A 21,116-nucleotide genomic window follows, 5' to 3' on the forward strand; every position below is an offset into this window, starting at 1 on the left:
AGCTTTGAAGGTTAACAGGAGAAGTTTATATTGGATTCTGAAGTGAATTGGAAGCCAATGAAGAGATTTCAGAAGCGGAGTAACATGGTCGGAGCGGCGTGCTAAGAAGATGATCTTTGCGGCAGAGTGGTGAACAGAAACCAACGGGCTGATGTGAGAAGAAGGAAGGCCAGAGAGAAGAAGGTTGCAGTAGTCCAACCGTGAAATAACCAGTGCATGAACAAGCGTCTTGGCAGAAGAGACAGACAAAAATGATCGAATCCTGGCAATATTATACAGGAAAAATCGACAAGATTTAGCTACTGCCTCAATATGAGGAATAAAGGAGAGCGAGGAGTCGAAGATAAAGCCAAGGCTACGAGCTTCCTTGACCGGAGTAAGCGTAACATCATTGACAGTAAGAGAGAATGAGAGATGAGGAGAAGGTTTAGGAGGAAAAACAAGCAATTCAGTCTTTGCCATGTTAAGCTTCAAGCAACGATGAAGCAGCCAAGCTGAGATATCTGAAAGACATGCCGAGATACGATCGTGAACGTACGATTGTTTTCTGTATGAAGAACCATTTCCCTCACCCCATCACGTCACTCCCCAGGGGGACAGAAGGGGAGGGGCAGTTTTTAATTCAGAATGGTTTTCAAGCAGGTCCGACCCCTCACCAGGCCTCTTTTATTTTAGAAATCAAACCCCATGTGACAGCTTTACCTCACCCTGTAAAGCCCAGTCACTTCAGCGTGCGGTAGCGGCGAGGGAGAAACTTGTGCAAGCTGAGCTCCCACTCCAGAAGCCAAATGGCCATGCTGTGGTGCAGACAATATTCAAGTGGTTGCGAGGGCAAACGGAAGCCTCCGTACAATAGACGGAGATGGCTTTTTCCACAGGCTTCCCCCTCCACCCTCTCCAGCAACCACATGCCCATGTCGTGAGAATACCCACCCCCACCCCATCTCTCTCATTCACGGACAACACATGCCCGTCTCCCCGTGCCATATTAATCTGGTTTCCACTACCCCCGCTCCACTTCTCTCCCTCACATCAACGCCCTCTCCCCATGCCGTATCCTTCTGTTTTAACCTCCCTTCAGTCAGAGCTGCCTTTCTTCTCATACTGCGCCACCATGTATTTTTCACCAACACACAACACCCTCCCTGCGTGTTCCCTTGACTCCTGTCTCAGGCAGCAGCAGCAGCAGCAGCCCTCCCATGAACAGATGGAGGATGTGTGCGCGCGTGTGTGTTGGTGGGGAGAACAACCCCACTCCCTCCTCTTTATCCCGTCCTGGCCCTTCCGCGGCTGGGCAGGTGGCAGCCGCGGGGAAGGGAGGGGAGAGAAGGAAACGGCCGCTGCCGCCACCTCCGCCGCTGTGACTGCACAATGGTGCCGGGCTTCTGGTGTGGCGGCAGGAGGCGGGGCAGGCAGCGGCCCAGTCCTGTGCACGACCTCTCAGGAGCAGCCGCCACTAAAGCCCTCACAACCGCAGCAGCAATAGCGGCAGCCCAGGGGCAGGCGGCGCGGATAAGCCGCTCGGTGGAGGCGCGAACCGAGCTCTGAGCCCCCCTCCCCATATTCCTCCGTTCCCGCCTCCGCCTCCCTCGCGCGCGCGCTCCCCCCTCCCCCCGTCCCTCCTCCCCTGCCCAAAGCCAGCAGCCGGGATTTCAGTATTATGGCATCGAGGAGAATGGAGACCAAACCCGTGATAACGTGTCTGAAAACCCTGCTCATCATCTACTCCTTCGTTTTCTGGGTAAGCCCCCGCAAAGCGGCCCTGGGGAAAGAGCCCAGCGCAGGGACAAAGGGTGGAGGGGGCATGGGGGGCAATTAATCCCCCGACTCACCTCGGGAGGGCGAGGGTTGGCGTGGGCACCGGGGATGATAACGGCGCGTTGCAATGGGAGTTGCAGCGGAGAATGTTTGCTGCGCAAACGCCGGCTTGCCTGGGGATATTGCAGCTGCGAACCTCGCTTTCCTCCCTTCTCGCCTCCGGCTCCTGGTTTATCATTGACTGGCTAGTTAATGGGGGAGGGGATTTGAGGTTGGTGCCTGAGTTTGCCCCCAGCTCGTCGCCCACCCTTTTAAAAATAGCCCTCCGTCGGCGTAGCCCGGGGAAGAAAGTTGCTGGGGGCTTGGGTAGGTTTCGTTGCAGTCCCCCTCCCCTTATTTTTCCCTTTCTTTCTGCGTTAGGACATATGTCCTTTTTCTTTCTTCCATGGTCTTGCAATAGCTACGCCACTTGCAGCGTTGCAATGGCAATTCGGAATCAATTTGCCCCTCTCATTGGGGGGATTGGTTGGCACTGCCGTGCCTTTGCGGCGAGGAATCATTGTATGAATGTACCTCTGTGTGGATTTTCCAGAGCCGTTTTTGCACATTCCGCCTCACAGTGTTCCCTTTTTCTATTTTCGAGGCGTATGCACAGACGTCTTAAGAAAGCGAGATGCCTCTTAGGATTTTTTCCGGACCTTCTGAAATGACTGTTAAATCGCAACCTTCATCCCAAATAGACGAAACCGGCTGCAAAGACTTGCCCAATAAAGAGATCCGTGGTGTTTATGAATGAGGCGATTGGTGCATCATGTATCAACACAGATAATTCAGTAGTTTAAACCACAGCCCTGTTTTGAATTATCACTGCATTCTCTGCCAGTCAGTACCTTTGGGAAATGTGTTGGACAGTTCACTGATGAAGGATACTGCAAGAGTATTTTTTTTTTTAAAAAAAAAACACATTTTATTTTAATTGTATGTTAAAACAAATAGCAAAGAAGCTTGCTCTTCATGGCTCTTGCTTTGTACATGCTGCAGGCTGCTCTTCTGACCACCAAGCACTGCCCATTCCCAAAATTATATTTGAATAAACTGCATGTGCATTTAGTAAGATCAACTTTTATTGCTGGGGTGCTCATTCACAGTACCTATTGTCAATGTAGTTGTTGGCACAGGAAGGTTATGCAAATAGAAAATTAATCTCATATGTTTTAGAAAGTGGTCCTTGCTTAGTAGAACATTTTGCTTGAAACTGTCACATTGCTCTTCTGGTACTTTAGTCTCCCTCGGTTGAGACAGTATTGCTATACATAGAGATAAAACATTGAAATACATCTTTTTCATTGTACTTAATAAATACTGTTCTCGCAGTAATAAAAATAGACACTCTGATTCACAGTACAATTAAGCTGAAATAGTAGCACATTTCGAGGTAAGCGAGCTTAAGGATGTAGCCAGCTGTGCTTCTAAGTACACATGTGGAAGCAAGTGCTGCTGAAGTCAGTAGTGTTTACTTGCACAGAAATTAGTTTACAATCAAGATTTTAGATAAATGTAACACATAAAGCTTGCTTTGGTTCAGTTGGTTTAAGTATTCGGTTGCACATCTTTTGTGTTACTGAATCCTGGTTTCAAGAGACTGTGGTAGCTGACTTTCGATTGTGTATACTGCATTTGCTGGGCATAATGTCTGTTTTATTATTTTGAGCGTTGATGATCCTGGTTCTATTTTTTTCCTTCAAGCTGACGTCATACTATGCTTGCAACTGCTTCGGAAGGAAAAAAGCATCTTCCACTGCTTACTGCTAGTGTAATAATACTAATATATTATTATGGTTTGTGACCCAGATACATTAAGGAGTCATTGGATAATAGGGGCCGTGGATTTTTAAACAGCCTCCGGGGGATGATATTTTATTGCAACCTGGTTTTTTGTTCAACAGATTACAGATACAAACAGCGTATCATAGTGTGACAATGATCTGCCGATTAAAGACTCTTTGGTTATGCATAAAGACAATACAGAATAATGCCCCCACTGTGTTTATTTAGATGCCTTAATCTGCATGTCAGCCAATATACTGAAACAAGCTAGTCACTTTATACTGAGAGAAACTGATTGCGCATTATTATTTTAATAGTTCTGTGATATAAAACATGACAAGATGTAAAACATCATTCGGCCAAAGCTCTATTCAACTAATATTTCCCCCCCAGTTACAGCACTATTGTTTAACCTGGAGGAAAGCTCCTGAGGCACACACTCTGCTTTTATAACTTACTTTTGTTCATCTCATTTTTAAAGCTCTTAATTTTCTAGAGATGTTTTCTTGTGCAGTCTTTCTTGGGAGTAAGCCTCACTGAACACAGCAGGACTTACGTCCAAGTAAACATGAATAGGATTGGGTGTTATGTCTTTCTCAAGGCAATGTCCATGTCAATTCTTTCCATAGATTCCTCCGTACCCCTCCATCATTGGTACTGGTTAATCAATATTTGTGTTGCTTCCAAAAGAAAGGCCAGACAGTTTATTGGGAAGGAAATCACGCGTTTTCCTCTTTTTATGCCTTCTATTAGTTCCTCTTTAGCAAAGCTGAAGCATAGAAGTCAGGGACTTTGCATTATTTGTTACCATTTGGAAACCAACAAAAAACAAATATACGACATCATTCCTTCTTCAGTATCATTAGAAATAACTTAGCATTATCTTTGCAAGTGTTGACTTCCTGTGGATGATAAGACAACCTTGAGACTTTGTGCCCGGATGTCTTATCTAACCAGATTGTTTCATGAGATGTAATCCGAGTTTAATAAATGATGTGCACAAAATGTGGCTGAGTTATAGAATCAAGGTGGATGAGCATTTTTATAGGGGAGATACCAGCATACTTGAAGTACAATAAATTATTGTGTTGCATTGCATATGTGATGTTTTACATGCTCTTTCTCTCTCTTTTTAAAGATGTACCTTATAAAGCAATTTTAAACTATTGGATTGTAGAAGGGCCAAGGTAGATCAGAAAACTGGTCCTACGGAATTAATAATGCTCCATGTTGGTATCTGGGCTGAGGACATACTTATGAATCATAACTGTTGTTGTATGGCCTAATATATTACCGGTGTAGAGTAGTTGCCACTTCTCCATAGCTGGATCTCCTGTCTCACTGATAATGTTTGACTGATAAAAGCACATGAAATGGACCATTTCATGTAAATGCCCATGTAAACTATGGGATTCTGTCATTTAAAGTTTAAAAGTTAAACATTACTAATCTGACATAGGATCCATGGTGGAAGCAGCAAGCATACGACACACTGATAATCAGTCAATAGATATCTGAACATTTGCTTGAAGTGTTAACAAAAAAAGCCCAATAAAATAGGGTAAGTATACACCTTTTTTTTTTAAAAAAAAAAGTATGAATTTTTAAATTGTTATGATTGTCCTATTCATTAGAAACGACTTAACTCATGAAAAAGAATATATAAAGAAGACACACTTTATTGTTCTCACACAGTCCATGTGGCATTTGATCGGTCCAGTAGCTGTAAAGCTAGTTTTTGCACTGAGTAACATGTAGGTTGAGGACAGTGAGGGTGAAGGGAACTTAACTGAAGATATAATATCTTTGGAAAGGCTGAGGGAACTAGGGCCAAAGGCAATTGTTCACATTTGCTTAAATTAAATAGTTTCCTTGGTTGGATCCCGTTAATATCAATGGGACAACTTAGATATGAATTAAGTCACATTGATTGCAATGGCAACTAAGTTCAAGGAACTAAAGGCACAATATTATGCTTGTTTAGACAGAAATGCTGGTTGGGGAACGCTGGGTATTGAAAGACTTTTCCATCTAAACATGCATAGAATTGCACCCTAAGTTCTGATCCAACCCCTTACCATTCTTGATGTTTATCACTTCGTTCATAAAAATGTGTGAACTAGGCTGAAAACAGAACTGAGATACTTGTCTTTTAAAAGTTCAATTAGTATATGGTTTGAATGTCTTGAATAAACGCTCTTAGTCTTTGAGAAAAGTTATAATAAACATTGAGCAATTCTTTAAAAAAAATTATAATTAAATCTCTGGAACCAATATGTCTGTTACAATGATAAAAAGCCTAGCAAAATCCCTATTGCCCACTTTCACCTTCCCCACCACAAAAATAGTTGCACACCCATCTGACAACCTGTCTGGCTTTATCTTCAAGATAAGCATTGTGGTTAAAGTTCAAAGTGAGATTTACATAGACTGTATGCCAAGTCTCGAAACATCTGGAGATCTACCTGTCCACTTGTGCCATAGAGGATTGAAGCATAGATGCTCATGCTCTTGTATATTTGAATGTTATATGAGTTTCTTTTAAAACCATCCTTAAGAATTCTGTCAATAACAATTGGTAAATAATATTTTTAGATTATAAGCCTGTCTTGTTTTCCTGATTATGTTTAAGATGCTCAAGGACCCTTTTTAGCTCAGGAGAGGGATAGAATAGTTTAAATTAATAAATAAACATAGTTCAATTTTCCACAATCTGGTGTTATACAAATGTATTTGACTATAGCTCCCACCATCCCCAACCAGTGGTGCATGTAGGTAATTTTAGACCCTGGACTTAATGGCCTTATGGGGACACCCTTTAGATGGCCATGTGTATTGCTTCAGTTGTGAAGCACACAACTAACTTTTCCTTTCCCCCACTGTCATTATATATTTTAAATTTGTCTCTACATTTCTGATACGTTAGAACAGCAACAGCAAAAGTGCCATCTTATGCAAAAAATATTCTGAGTTTTTTGTTTTAAGCTCAATTAAATCATAGCACTATCATGACTACAGGAATAAAATGGAGTTTGCTTCTGCTGCCTTCATCACCTGCTGCTTTCTGGGTGGTCATTTGGGGGGTCCTGGGGTACAGGCCCTGACGTTTGGACTCCAAGGTCCATCCCTAGTTGCATCACTGTCCCCGATCAGCATGGCCATTGGTCATGCTGACTGGGGATGATAGAAGTTGTAGTCTAACACATCTGGAGGGAACAGTTTCTTGTCCACATAATAGCCTGACATTCCCCTCTTTAGGACTACTTTTTAAGAAGATGGAAGTTTTGCTTCAGTTGTTCAAGATATAGATAGATAGATAGATATATTGATACAGATATAAGGCCATATAAAGTCTGCTGTGTTTAAACATCCTGAATACAGGTCATAAATGGAGGGTCACTCAGAACAAACTGAGTTATCTGAATCTTCTTGAGGCAAAATGCAATCCTCTTGTCTTGTTCGCAAGTGGATCTCAAGCTTTGCAATGGGGCCTAAATCTATACGAAAATCAGCACTTGAATGTACATAAGCAGAAGACAAAGCACTCTCTATATATGCCATATGGTTATGTTGTCTGGGGAAATTGGGAATTCTAGTTGAATAGATCTGGGGGGCACCATACATAGTATCCTATAGGAGCCCCACTGGTCCCCAATCCTGGTGTGCACATTCCCACCAGCCCAATCTTAGTTACAGTCATGCTATGTCAGGGTAAGCTATATGTTACTCCAGCTGATCTGTGATTGATAATTGGTTTTGGTCCTTATATCCCCTTACTAAATTCAAGTGTGTAGAGAGAGGATGCTATTTTAATCCAGTAAACTGCAGGGGTGAACATGCGCCATTTTTCCTATGTCATTTCCCCTCCCACGACTGCTATTTGCTCTGTGGAGAAAAGATACAGGTGCCTGTATCATTACTATATTTTTCCTACAGAGGAAATAGCAAGTTGAGAGGGCAGTTTAAATTGGGAAGTTGATGTGGGGAGAATGCCCTTTCCCCATTGACAGTCAAATTAGCAGCTACTCCATGGTTTCATTTAGTTAAAAAATAGTTGAGAGGTCAGTCACATTTCCTGGTATAATATGTAACATTTTCACAAATATCCAGCGAAAATCACCTTGTGATGGCTTCATTAGCCCAGCCATTTACCTGAAGTAATTCACAATATGAAACTTAGAGGTTACAGTGACTGGAGATCAATTTTATCATGGGTTGTGGCAATCGAGTACAGAGATGCTTGGCAAGCCTTCCTCCCCAATGACTCCCCTCCAATAATTCCCAAATAGCACTTTGGAGGGCCTGTCACACATTTGTCAACTTTTCTAAAAAAAAAAAAATTCAGCCCCAGAAATTTGTGCAAATGGGACTGTAATTATTATTTTATTTTTTGACAGTCTTTTTGGGTGGGTGGGTGAAAGTGTGCACTTATGGCTGTCCAGTATGTATAGCCTTGCCTTGTCAATGCCCTTGTACATTTCAGCTATCAAAGGAAGCCAAGTGTATTAGGAAACATACAAGGAAATTGACAAGAGGAGACTGCATATAGCCTAATTTGCTCACCATTGACAGTGACAGGTCAGGAAAATGGCAAAAAATCTGGAGAAGTAACTGCACCAAAAAGAGTGCAGAGACAATATTGCCCACTTAGCAAGGTTATTCTCTGGATTTTAAGTGTTGAACTGACACTTGTCAGTGTTCTGCTTCTATACAACACTTCCCTGAGGTCAGATCTACACCAATCAGGATATAGCACTATGAAAGCAGTATGAAAGCGGTATATAAGAGGCAGGAGCCACAGCAGGCAGGATATAGCTCTATGAAAGCAGTATATGGTATGTGTCAATGGGCCCCAACAGTTGTCAGTGCACTTCAATACCACTATAAAGCAGTAGTGTGGCTCCTGCCTTTTACATACTGCTTTCATACCGCTTTCATAGTGCAATATCCTGCTTGGTGTATATCTCCAGCTACTCGAAAAAGGGAAGATATAGGCTCCTCCACCTTTTCTTGGAGTGAAAGAGAGTGGTGAAAAGGTGGAGGAACTTTCATGGACTATAGTCCCCTTCTTTAAATATAATACCTCCGGGCTGTGCAGAAAAAGTGGGTTCTCTTCTGTTTAAAAGATGCTTGAGATTTTAATATTTTTCAAAGGATCGGGATTTGAATAAGAAGAGTGAGGTGTGGCAGAACAGATAGCACATTTGGAAGGAGGAAATTCTCTGCCCTTTGGTGTGGGTGGGAGTATGGACTCTTTTATTATGTATATGTTTTGCTATTGCAATTTAAATAATGTGTTTTGTTTTTGCAAATTGCTCTTACTTACAAGCTTACTTACAAGCAAATTGCTCTTACTTACACTGGGCCCTACTCTTATGAATCTCAGAACAGTAGCAAATACTTTTGTTTAGGACTGAAGTATAAGAATCCTGCACAACAACATTTAGACATAAAATAGCTGTGATCATTTTATTTCACTACTTGCTATGGAACTGCTGACCCAGCCTCATTCAAAGAGGCACAGACTGTGTATTAGGATGGAATTTACTCTGCTCTTGTAATATTGCATGCCTTTGAATTATTGGTACCATTAATCATTTCTGTAGTTAATGTCTAATTGGGTTATTGGAATCAAAACTCCCCCCCAACCATATTTTCCTTAGACTGCTTCTGTTCACCAAGTCAGCTTTGCTTTTATACCTGTCAGCATATTGTTTTGAGAGGATTAGCTAACAGTACTACTCTGCTTTCTTTCTTAATTTAGTTTCTTTTAGGACCTCTTGACCTTGTAGAGTGAGCAGAACAATTGTTTGCTACTATTTCAAACAGGAGTCATGATGCAGAAAGTACTCTGTTGGTTTTCTGGGTTCTATGAAAACAATTGTTAAACTTAAATTTGTGAGCAATTATTTTAAAACTTTTTCTATGCTACTGTTAGTTATTTCTTACTTGATGCTCTTAATGTAGCATTCAAGAAAGATTAAAGGCAATGAACTTTTTTATAGCTCTAAGAAATAAATTGTATAGAAGTGTATACTATTTAAAATGTTAAATGCAAACTGGAAGATCTTTTGTTCATTCCTAAGAAATATTGACTATTGTATGGCAATTATAGATGTATCTGTGCATGTGCATGTGTGAAAGAGTGAGAGAAAGAGAGAGTGTCATTTCTGTAAGAATGCAACAGCTGCAGTGGTGTATTATATGATGGGGTGGAGAAGTAAAATTGGGTGTACAGCTGCATGACACGCCCCCACAGATCTTTGTAGCCTGAATGACATCAGGGAGTGGGGCCATGCCCCCCGGACATCATCTAGTCCCCAGCTGAAGTGCCAGTTAACACTGGGCTGGTAGCTCTTACTGTACCATTTGCCCTCCCAACTGAGAAGGCAAGCAGCATGGTGTTATTTCTGATCACTGATAGGAGATAACAGCAGGGACTCCTCTCTCTGCTAGCCCTGAAGGGGTGAGGCTTGGGAGAAGTGAGGAGGGCCTCAGTGGAGGCCCTGTGGGCCCGATGGGCTGGGCTGGTAGGCAAAATTGGCCCATGGGCTAGAGTTTCCCCATCTTTCTATATGAAGCAATCACATGCCTCTCAATGCCCCTTGTACCATACCTTTTTACCATGGTTGGCACTAGATTGGTGGGGCCCTTAGAATGAGAGTTTTGATTCAGCACTTTTGACAGTGGTCAAATTATATTGATTATTTCAAGGGAAGGCAACATGGGAGTGCAAGAAATGTGGGTCAATGGCCATGTTTTTGATAATGCAGAGAAAATTACTCTTGAAAGCATGGGAAGCATGCTAGGTGGTGAGAACCAAGTCAGCTCTTAGTAGTGTGGCACTAAATAGTCTTGATGTTCATATTTTGGCCTTTGCTAGACCAGGCTATATCCCGAGGTGATACCCGGGATCGTCCCTGTGCGTCCAGATGACGCACAGGGGATCCCAGTATCAGGCAGGGATCAACCTTCCCTGGCCCCGGGATATAGCCTACCCCTTCAAGCCCGCTTTTCCCCGCTGTCTCGGGCTGAGCCCTAGAATGCGAGCATGTGGCCCGTTTTCCCAGCTCCGCGTGATTACTTGCCGGGAGCCGTGCACGGGGCGCAGCAGTCCTCAGAAGCGCTGCACCCATCGGGGCTAGGGTGGGGTGGGGAGCGGGGAAATCATTTTTTAAAAAACAAAAACCCCTACCTTTAGTCGCTTGTGCGCTCGAGCACAGCCGCCCCTTTAAAACTACAAAAAAAATGGCAGGCGCAACAGCTCTCTTCTTGAGCTCACGCCTTGCATGTAAATGAGGGCAACATCCCGTGATACTCGCATTGCGGGATCTCCCCTCCTCCGTTGTGCATTTACTGGTAGGTCTAGCAAAGGCCTTTGTTTCAAGGGTGTGAAATGGCAAGTGTTGTTTGAAGGGTATGAAATGGTAGATGAAAAACCATACACTTTCCATTGTTTTGCAGTTTTTTCTCTTCATGCCTGTTTGCAGTGGTTGTTTTCTCCAGTTTGCTGCTGCCTCAGTACCATAGCTTTTTAAATGTAAAGACACTGTCCAAGTTTCCCATCTACCTCACCCAAGTAGATTGATGCTAATGTACTTTAAAAATCTTTTTTTAAAACCACCTTGTTGTATACTGATGCATATCGATACCCGACTTGAAGAACAATTGCAAAATTAAAAGACTCTTTTAAAAAGACTGTTGCTGTGTGATAATATGCATTGAATGACTTTTAAACCCTTGTTCACAGACATTCTCTCCACAAACATTTTAATAACTTTTGAGTGAAAGGTGCAAAAATACCAAAACCAGCAGAAATGGTGAAGCTTTTAAAGCAGTTATGGGGAGACTCTTTCAGCCTGATGGCTGAATTCAATTTTGGATGTGGTATGCATTCCAGTGGTGTTTGGGGCTGAAGGCAAAAGGTGCAGGGCAAAAAAATACGAGCATATTGTAATTTAAGGCTCTTAGTCGCCAGAATTAATTCTTAGGAGAGGCATTTAGATCTTCTAGAATGGGGGAAATACACAAAAGCTGTCAAACCACCAAATGATGGATGGCTTAGGGAAGGGGTGTGGAGTCAGGGTAAGGGGTATGACGTTATGGGGAATCTCCAAAAGGCCAGATTGGGATTCCAGGAGGGCCGGATTTGGCCCTGGTGTCTAAGGCTCCTAAACCCTATTTTAAAGGGATATGGAAATGTTCATGGAACTCAGTCCTGTCCTCTGGTTCAAGTCATCATGCATTCCTAGACACCAGGAATGTACCTAGAAGGTGTAGAATTTCACTGAAAGGCAAAGCTACCAGCAGAGGCTGATAATTTTTCTTGGTATGACTTGGGGCCAGTTCATATGTGTGGTGGTGCTACTGAACCTCCCTACATGATAATATTAGCTTTGTTTGTGTCCATAGCTTCATAGTGAGATCAATTGGAAGGACAAACATACACCAGTACATGTCATTGTAGTAATTCCAATGATCACAGAACCCATCTTGTCTGCCGTCGAGCTCCCCTCCATGCTCTGCTATGCCTTTTGAACTCACCAAAGCCCACAACCCACAATGGGTTGGCAGTGCTGGGTTTGGATGACACGCCAACCCATTGTATGTACAACAACCCCTTGTCATCCACGAAGGGTTGCAGTGTCATGTGAACCCAGTGAAGTTCAGTTCACATGAGACTTTTCCTCGCACCACAGTCAGCTGCCTGCAATCCCTCTTTGGCCATGTGCTTGCCTGTGTTTGCACAGGAAGATGTCTGCATGATATGGGTGGTACAGACTGCAACAATTCCCGTTATCACAGTAGCTGAGGAAAACTGTCACCTTGTTCATAGAAATCACCATTGTTGATTGTATCTGTATGCAGTCCGGTCTAATCCACACTAACAATTCCCCATTGAGATATGCATGGCCAAATATTGGCCATGGCTGCTCAGTTACATTCGGGAATGTTTGTGAATGAATGTATTGCTAAAAGGATAGAGAGCACTTTTGGACTGCAGGTGGATTTTCATATATAGTCACTTGTTAATCTTGATTCTTCCTTTTCCTTTGATCCTTTAGATGCAATGATTTTACATGGCCTAATCTTGGTCATAGCAAGCCTGATTTCAATAATTTGCATGGTTTTAGGCTACCCAACTACTAAATGCAAAGCATTTAGTTATCCATCTGTTCAAAAGTAAGTCCCATTCAGCTTAATAAAACTTATTCCTGAACTACTATGTGTATGATCACAGCCTAAGTGGTAATTTCTTTGTTCACCAACATTATTATCCTCTGATTTGGGGAGAAGTATATTGAGACAGTTCATGGATGGTTTTTCCCCACATAATTGGCAATATAGGGTACCAATTACATAGCAGGTTATGGAAGAGGATGGCTGGGCTGGAAATAAGGGACTGGAAGGGGGAGGGGCCACATGTAGCCCTCTAGATGTTTTTTGACTCCAACTCCCATCTTCCCTAATGGCTGGAGCTGGTGGGACATGGCATCCAATAACATCCGGAGTGCCATGAGTTCCCACTCTAGAGGTTAAAAGTGCAGCAATGCACCGTTCATTGTGAGTAGCTTTATAAAGAACACATCATGTGTAGGCAAGCGTGAATGAATATGCAAATATATATTTTTGTGCATCATATCTCGTGAACCACTTCCATGTGCGGTGGCCATGGGCATCTTTTGGTAAGGTCCAAGGAGTCCTGTAAAGCTATGTCCGTCAAAGAACATGAGACTATATGAGGGGCTGGATTGGGTGGATTAGTACTGTCGACCAAAATGCTCTTGCTGAATGGATGCCTCTGATGAAAACCTACCTATTAAAAATATTTATCTGAGATTCTAATGTGACCAAAGTATACTCTAGTACTTAATAACTCAAAGGGGCATGATGTTGGGATAGTAACAAAAAGAGCATGATGAGAAATAGGATTTTTATTTATTTATTTATTTATTTATAAATAAATACATTTATTTAGACAGCTACTTTATGAATTTAATGTTTAAATTCAATAAATATGTCAGAAACTATAAATTTCTGAGTTTTGTTGTTACTGAACTGTCTAAGTTGAAAGAGTTTGAAATATATAGAGCATTTATGAGGTGCCTCGCTAATCTAGATTTGCTTTAATGCAGCAGTTGGGGTTGTATACACTTGAAACCCATTAACAATATTAAAAGGCTAGTGGAAACGGAAATTAGACTTGGGTGCTCAGTTTTCTTATTACAATATTGATCATCTTTTCAGCTCAAGATCAATATGCTCTCAATCTTGAGTAGCAGACTTCGCATTTTGAAAATACAATTGCTTTGCACTATGACATATGTTTAGAAAATACTGATTAACAAATTGAACAAATATGAAAGATAACCCTTGAAAGCTAAGCATTCACAGGCTTGAGAAATGAATTCACATATGTAGACAAGAAGCCTTCTCTTGCTGAAACAGATAGCTAAATGATGCCGTTCTCTTTTGACAACATGACAGGAAATGTGCCATTTCTGTTCTGTACAGTAATTGACACACCATTTTAGCTAAATAAATGTTTAGTATCAATAATAGTTGTTTCCACTTGACTCCTGCTAACAAAGTATTTATTTTAATCTTTCTAAATGTATGTTTGCGCTGACATTCTTCTACATGAATTGTCCCTCACTGTGGGCATGTCTAGACCTATGGAGGGGAGGGGGAGGATCTCCCAATATGGTGATCACGAGCTCCTCCCCCTCAGTCCACATGTGGCACACGATGTCCCAGGAGGAGGAAGGACGTCGCACCTGATATTTTGGTTTATTTAATTATTATTGAAGATGGGCGCACGAGTGCTCCATCGAAAAGGTAAATGGTTGTGTGTGTTTTTTTAAAAAAAGATCCCGCTCTCCCCTTCCACCCCTGATGCTCCGTGCCCAGTTCCCAGCTCCTTGCATTTACTCGTGAGGCGCCGGGATGAAATCGGGACGGCTGCCCACACATACCACGGTCTCAGGATGATCCCGAGATAGCAGGAAAAGTCGGGATTAAAGCCGTCCCAGTTATCCCGGGGAAAGGGAGGGATCATCCCTCACTGCCCCTGGGATCCCCTGTGCATCATGTGGTCACACAAGGATGATCCTGGGGCAACCCCTGGATAAGCCCTCGTGTAGACATGCCCTCTGTCTCACCATCATTCGGTGTACTTTTGCCTGAACTGCCCACATCCCAAAAGACCATCCTAAACACAGTAGTATTGCAGTGCAAACAGAAACATTACAGACAAGTTCCATTGTACATCCATATCCCAGTAATTCTTTCATTCATACCACATACATATTCTAGTGTTAGGTTCACAGTCTCATACATATAGTGCCATTGTCACTTCAAAACAGTTTGGAGGGAGGTGAGGAGGGTCTTACTATGGCAGTAGAGGCAGTGAGCTTCTTAATTTTTGTCTTCTAAACAAACTTAGAAACAGCAACAGTAAGAACTTCCCACCACCATTTGAGGCCCACTCTCCTGCGAGGGCTCAAATTGTGCCACTCCCTTCTCCCTGTTTTAGGGTTTGCCAGAATGCCCCCTTTCAAATCTGGCAAATGCCAAATACAGAGGAAGGAAACTAACTTTCCTCACAAGTAACACCCTCTGTCAATCCCCACCAGATAAATATACTAGTAACAGTGGAATAACAGTAATCCTAAACCCATATAACAAAGGCATTAAATCTCTTCGTCTTAATGAGTCTGTGTTCTGCAGTTCCTGCTGGATTGCTAGTAGACTACCTAATTGTGACCATTCACTTGACTTGGGCTCTCCTTTGTGCTAATTACTGTTATTCCACTAGTAGGTAAAGATATTTTTAATCCTACAGGTGTTTGGCTTTCAAGTTGGCTTGTTTGCTGAAGTAAGTTTTAATCTGGTGGGTGCTGCTTATTTCTCATTGATGTGTTTTTAAATGATGTATTTTTATTTGTCTTTTTATTTATGTGCTTTAATGTTTTAATTATAATTTTGTATTTCACCTGTATTTGTATTATTAGCCACCTTGAGCACTATTTTAGTGGAAGGTGGGATATAAAGTAAGTAACTAACTAACTAAATAATGAATTGTCATCCTGACATGGCCCTTGTTGACTATGTTCTTGTTTGTTTCCTGCTCGACGCCTTTCTACATGTTGCTGGAGCCCTCAAGCTTACAGGGCATGTCTTTGTACTGGAACTGTAATCCTGAAAAAAGAATAGGGCTGACAAAAATGGAAATAAAAAATTGTGCATTCGCTTTATTTTCTGTTGAGTATCATATTATTGTGAATACGAACATAATTTTCCATTTTTTCTAATTTGCACAGTTTATTTGCTTCATGAAGTAGAATTTTATCTTTTATTACTTTATTGACTTTGTTCAAAATCAACTAGGCCCAACTTGGTTCAACAAGCAAACTAAGCAAATTACGCAAAATCAAAGTTGTTCAGTTGTTCCATATCGTTTAGAAAGAGACAACAGTAATTTAATTAGTCACACATACCTGAGTTTCCCATAACTTCTAAAACTACAAAGTAAAATCTTTTGAATTTGTGTTGGATCGACTCTCTGCCTGGTATGTTTACCAAACAAATTTCTAGCTTTGCTAGTATGTTTTTTTGTTTTGCAACAGCCATTATTTGCCTTAGAAAGTGATATCTGAGACCTGAATGGAATTGGAGATGGTCAAAATGCCTTAGTCTTTTACTTGCTGCTGCACATGATTCACTTGAAGTGTTGTCTGTGAAAGCCCTGAGAAATATTAGTCTCTCCCTCCCTCCTGCATCTGTTTCTTTACATAAAATCTATCTGTAACATATTCAAAGTATTTTTCAAACTGGTGCCTGATTCAACCATTTTCTCAGCAGTCTGGCTGTGGCCAAATATCACTTTTGTGCACTCCAAGGGCAATATCTAGTGCTACTGCAGCACCCCTGCTGTTTGTGTTGCAACAGCGGGATCTATTGCTAGTGCAACAGGAAGCTAAGCACTTCCTAGAGCAGCCCTGGAAATAAGCCAAAATGCTTGTTTCTGGAATGGGACAGGTCAGCGGAGCTTCATGCTGCTAGCTCCGCTGACCAGTTCCATCCTGGAAATGAGCATTTCAGCTCATTTTGAGTTGCTTTAGAAAGCACTAGCTTCCCATTGCATTACCATTGCATCCACTGGGGAATGGCAGCACTGGATACTGCCCAAGGTTCCATGTGGTTGTGAGAAAGTTTGGATCACCTCCCTCCGTAGGCCTCTAGATTACAGAGCAGTGACTGAAGAGCTGTGTCCACACATTCTGCAAAGCCCATGGGGAAGGGGGTTCAAACATTCTCATCCTCCTGGAGCACTAACTGCAAAAAGATTCTCAGCAGCAAATTCACTGCTGCCTGAACTAGGCTGATCATATGAAAAGGAGGACAGGGCTCCTGTATCTTTAACAATTGTATTGAAAAGGGAATTTCCACAGGTGTCATTTGTATATATGAAGAACCTGCTAAAATTTCCTCTTCATCACACCAGTTAAAGCTGCAGGTGCCCTGCTCTCTTTTAACTCTGGTCACTCTACTATAGCTCCTGTACGTTAACTTTTGTGATGAAGAGGGAATTTCACCAGGTTCTCCATATATACAAACAACACCTGCTGAAATTCCCTTTTGTATGCAACTGTTAACGTTACAGGAGCCCTGTCCTCCTTTTCATATGGTCACCCTACCTGAACGCTCTATCTGCTTTGTGCCTTTATTTATTCTTTCCTTTCTCTACCTGATTTTCTTCCTCTTTTCCTGAACTTGTTATTGGTTTATTGTTTCCCTGTTTCTGCTCTTGTCTGGTCTGAGGTTTGTAGTCTTGATCCTGCTCCCAGTTCCTTCTGAGACACCCTCAGAAGAAGTTTTATTGTGGTTTTAATTTTTGTGAACCGCCCAGAGAGCTTCGGCTATTGGGCGGTATAAAAATGAAATAAATAAATAAATAAATAATAAATAAATAAATAATAAATTCTGCTATATCTTGGCAAGAACCTATGTCATACTCTAGTCTGAGCTGGCTGCAATTTCTAGACAGTCGTGACTGAGCATGTAAAATCAATTCCCTTGCACACTTTGTTTAGGTCACAAGAGTAATAACCTTTGTAAAATTTCAGATATTCGGTTTGGTTTGAGTATTTTTTTAAAATTTAAATTTAAATTACTTAGTGCTGTGATATAATTTAGAGAGATACTTTGTGGCTCGGAATGGTTGTGGTGAGTGTAATGGAACCTAGTTTTGGAGAGTGGACCTGAAATATGATTTAGTTGTATAAGTATTAGAAACTCTGAAAACTTGAATGTTTCACTATTTTAACTTCCTTGCTGATTCAACATAGTGGTCTGGTTTGGTAACACTAAACTATGGTTTAACTTTATAGAATCATAGAGTTGGAGGGACCCGGAGGTCAACTAATCCAAGTTCATAATCAATGCAGGATGTACAGTGCAGGACACAACTATGGTTTCCTTCTTATAGAGCCACTCCCCCATGCCACAAGATGAAGATGGAGTCAGGGAAAAGAATGGTTGCCAAACCAGTTCTGCAGACTAAAGCCACTCCAAATGATTTGTGTGATGAAAGCACACTGCTTCTTCATGCTGAAATCACTACTGCAGTTACAATGCAATTAAGAAAAAGCTATTCTAAATCAGGTCTTCAAAATACAGAGGCAGAGATCGTGGGAATACCACATATTGGCAAGTGCTTCATGAACCCCATGAGTGAGTCAGATGTTGCAGTACTGAGAGAAGAGCCAAGTGCAGATTGTACCCAAGGTAGTTTATTATTCCTTGTCATGGCCTTGCTTATATTTTGGTGCCTTTGTATTGTTGTCTAGAAACGATCATTTAAAGATCAACAAAAATTGTGGGTAGGAACACATTTTATTTGGACAGCATTTTAGGCCTTAATGATATCAAGAACAAAATGTATGTTTCCTTTACAATAAAATATGGCTAGCATTAGATTTCTGAGTTGTCAGTGATAAATGCGTAGATACATCTTATTATTCTGATTTTCAGCATGTAACATTATCCAGTAAAATGATACTGATTGTCTGTGTGGTTTATATTGGGCTGAATAACATTAAAATGATAGTTTTGGTTAAAATTGCTGAATCTGCTGCTTTTTATCCCACTTGCTTTATCCTATAATCATAGTAATATTTGTGACACTCACTGCATGGAATAGATTAGCCAATTTATTCTTCCAATACCACAAAATAACCTTAACAACAAATGGAAAGACTGAAAGGGGAAATGTGAATCTATTTTAAAAATATGGATTAGATTTTTCCATATAAATTAACTAGTAGTTGGAGACCTAGGGCTAAGCTAGATGTCATATTAAATCTGTCTTTGCCATCAATGTGCACATTTTTAAAAGATTGGGCAACTGGGTACTTCCTCCCAGTGCAAATACCAGCTTCAGAGGAGGGATTCTCCTCAGAACTGTAGCAGGGAAGGGTTAAATTCCCTCTCCCTAGCTGGTGACCTAATAATTATTTGTTTCTTTCTCATGCATACGTACGCATACACACTGATTCATTTTCGTATTAAAAAACGCAAATTGTGATGTTTGGTCCTTAGATGAGGTGCTTTCTGGGTAGAGGTAATGGAGAGCTAATGGAAATGCATAAGCTGTTACAAAAGCAGGGCTTGAGGGAAATGAGTATGTTCTAGGCAAGTTTAAGCACTTTTATGCACCATTGATTTTAGTGGGTTAAGCACATGCTTAACTCTCCCACTGAAACCAATAAGATTATTTGGGTGGAACATTCCTAGTATTTCAGATTTCTCAGTTGCCAATAACAGCATCCATGTTTTAGGAGGTATCAGTATTAAGCAATCACTCCAAGGAAGTTTGGATTCTTAGGCTCTGGCGAACCAGGCATCTGGGATTATCTTTAACTTGGGCCCTTTCTACACCTAAGGGTTATCCTAGGAGAATGGAGGGATCATCCCTGCCTGCTCCTGGGATCCCCTGTGTGGCATTTGGATGCACAGGGACAATCCTGGGATATAGGGCTGGTGAAGACATGCCCCTGGTTGCTTAGCAGGGGCCACTGTTGTAGTTCCGTATTGCATGCTTTCTAGGCAATATCTAAGTAATGTTGATAAGTTATGCTTTAACGTGCTTTCTTATTGACATAAATTCATGATGGTTAATATATGGTTAAAGAGTTGGATTGGTCCCTACTCTTTCATTTCTTGTTTTCTTTTGGAGTGATGATTATGATCTCTGTTAACGCTTATGATCATAAGATCATGGGGATTTTAAAGATGTAATCTTATGCAGTTACCTGGGAGCAAGTCCTATTGAACACAGTGGGACTTACTATTGAATAAATACATAGGACAGTGATAAATGAGGTAATCAGCCTTCTTTTTTTGGTCTACAGAGGTCACCATTCTGGATTTTCATTCAGTAGGAGTGCTTCATATAGTGGTATAGTGTTGACAAGGCTCACAGGGACAAAGCACTAGAACTTTTTTTTATTAGCAGGGATGCTAATATTATTCTCTCTCCCCCCTGCCCCCTTTCAGAATTCCCTCTTCCCTCTGAGTTTAGCTGCAATCCTCACAGTAGTTTAGCGGAAATGAATTTTCTTAGCAACTGTATATTATTCCTTGCTGTAATGCAAAGTGTTTTGGAGTCAAGCCACCCAAAATACTTTGCATTACAACAAATGGGCAATTAAGACCCATTTACCAGCTTTGGCACAAAAATACTGGCTTGAATTAAACCAGAGTTCCTCTTTACATTTGGACTGGGAAGCTCTGGCTTATTTATTTATTTATTTATTTATTTATTACATTTCTATACCGCCCAATAGCCGGAGCTCTCTGGGCGGTTCACAAAAATTAAAACCATTCAAAGTATAAAACAACAGTATAAAACCATAATATAAAATACAATATAAAAGCTCAACCAGATAAAAACAGCAGCAATGCAAAATTACAAATTTAAAACCATGTTATTTAAAATTTATAGATTGTTAAAATGTTGGGAGAATAAAAAGGTCTTCACCTGGCGTCTAAAAGCATATAATGTAGGTGCCAAGCGAACCTCCTTAGGGAGCTCATTCCACAGCTGGGGTGCCACAGCAGAGAAGGCCCTCCTCCTGGTAGCCACTTGCCTCACTTCCTTTGGCAGGGGCTCACGGAGAAGGACCTCTGAAGATGACCTTAGGGTCCGGGCAGGTACATATGTTAATGTTGTTTAACAAAGCAAGAAAATAAACCAGGATATGATCCGGAAACATTGCTGCCTTACTCTATCTCAAAATGCCTTTCTGTTTCCCTTCCATATTGAGAGAAACACATCAGAATACTTTCAGCAATCTGTATGCATATGTAGGCTTAGTTCAGATAAGTACCGGAGAAAAGCCCTAACTTGCATGACAGAATTGGCACTGTCTATTTAAAGAAATCATTGTTTGTTGTCTTGTGCTCTGTGGGGACTCCAGTTTAGGGGGCAGGCAGATGAATAGTAGATTCATTTTAAATTCATCCAG

The 21,116-nt window shown here is 41.3% G+C and overlaps 1 protein-coding gene across 1 annotated transcript in view; it reads left to right on the forward strand.

The window, feature by feature from the left end:
• Positions 1-1,594: 1,594 nt before the first annotated feature.
• The window catches only part of TSPAN7 (tetraspanin 7), a 99,787-nt gene continuing 80,265 nt past the window's right edge, over positions 1,595-21,116 (forward strand). The window contains exon 1 of the mRNA XM_063126520.1: positions 1,595-1,741. Within this exon, the coding sequence (XP_062982590.1) occupies positions 1,661-1,741 (81 nt within the window). The 5' untranslated portion in view covers positions 1,595-1,660. The remainder of the gene's footprint in view (positions 1,742-21,116) is intronic.

This window comes from Elgaria multicarinata, chromosome 5 (assembly GCF_023053635.1).
Source record: "Elgaria multicarinata webbii isolate HBS135686 ecotype San Diego chromosome 5, rElgMul1.1.pri, whole genome shotgun sequence".
NCBI lineage: Eukaryota > Metazoa > Chordata > Lepidosauria > Squamata > Anguidae > Elgaria > Elgaria multicarinata.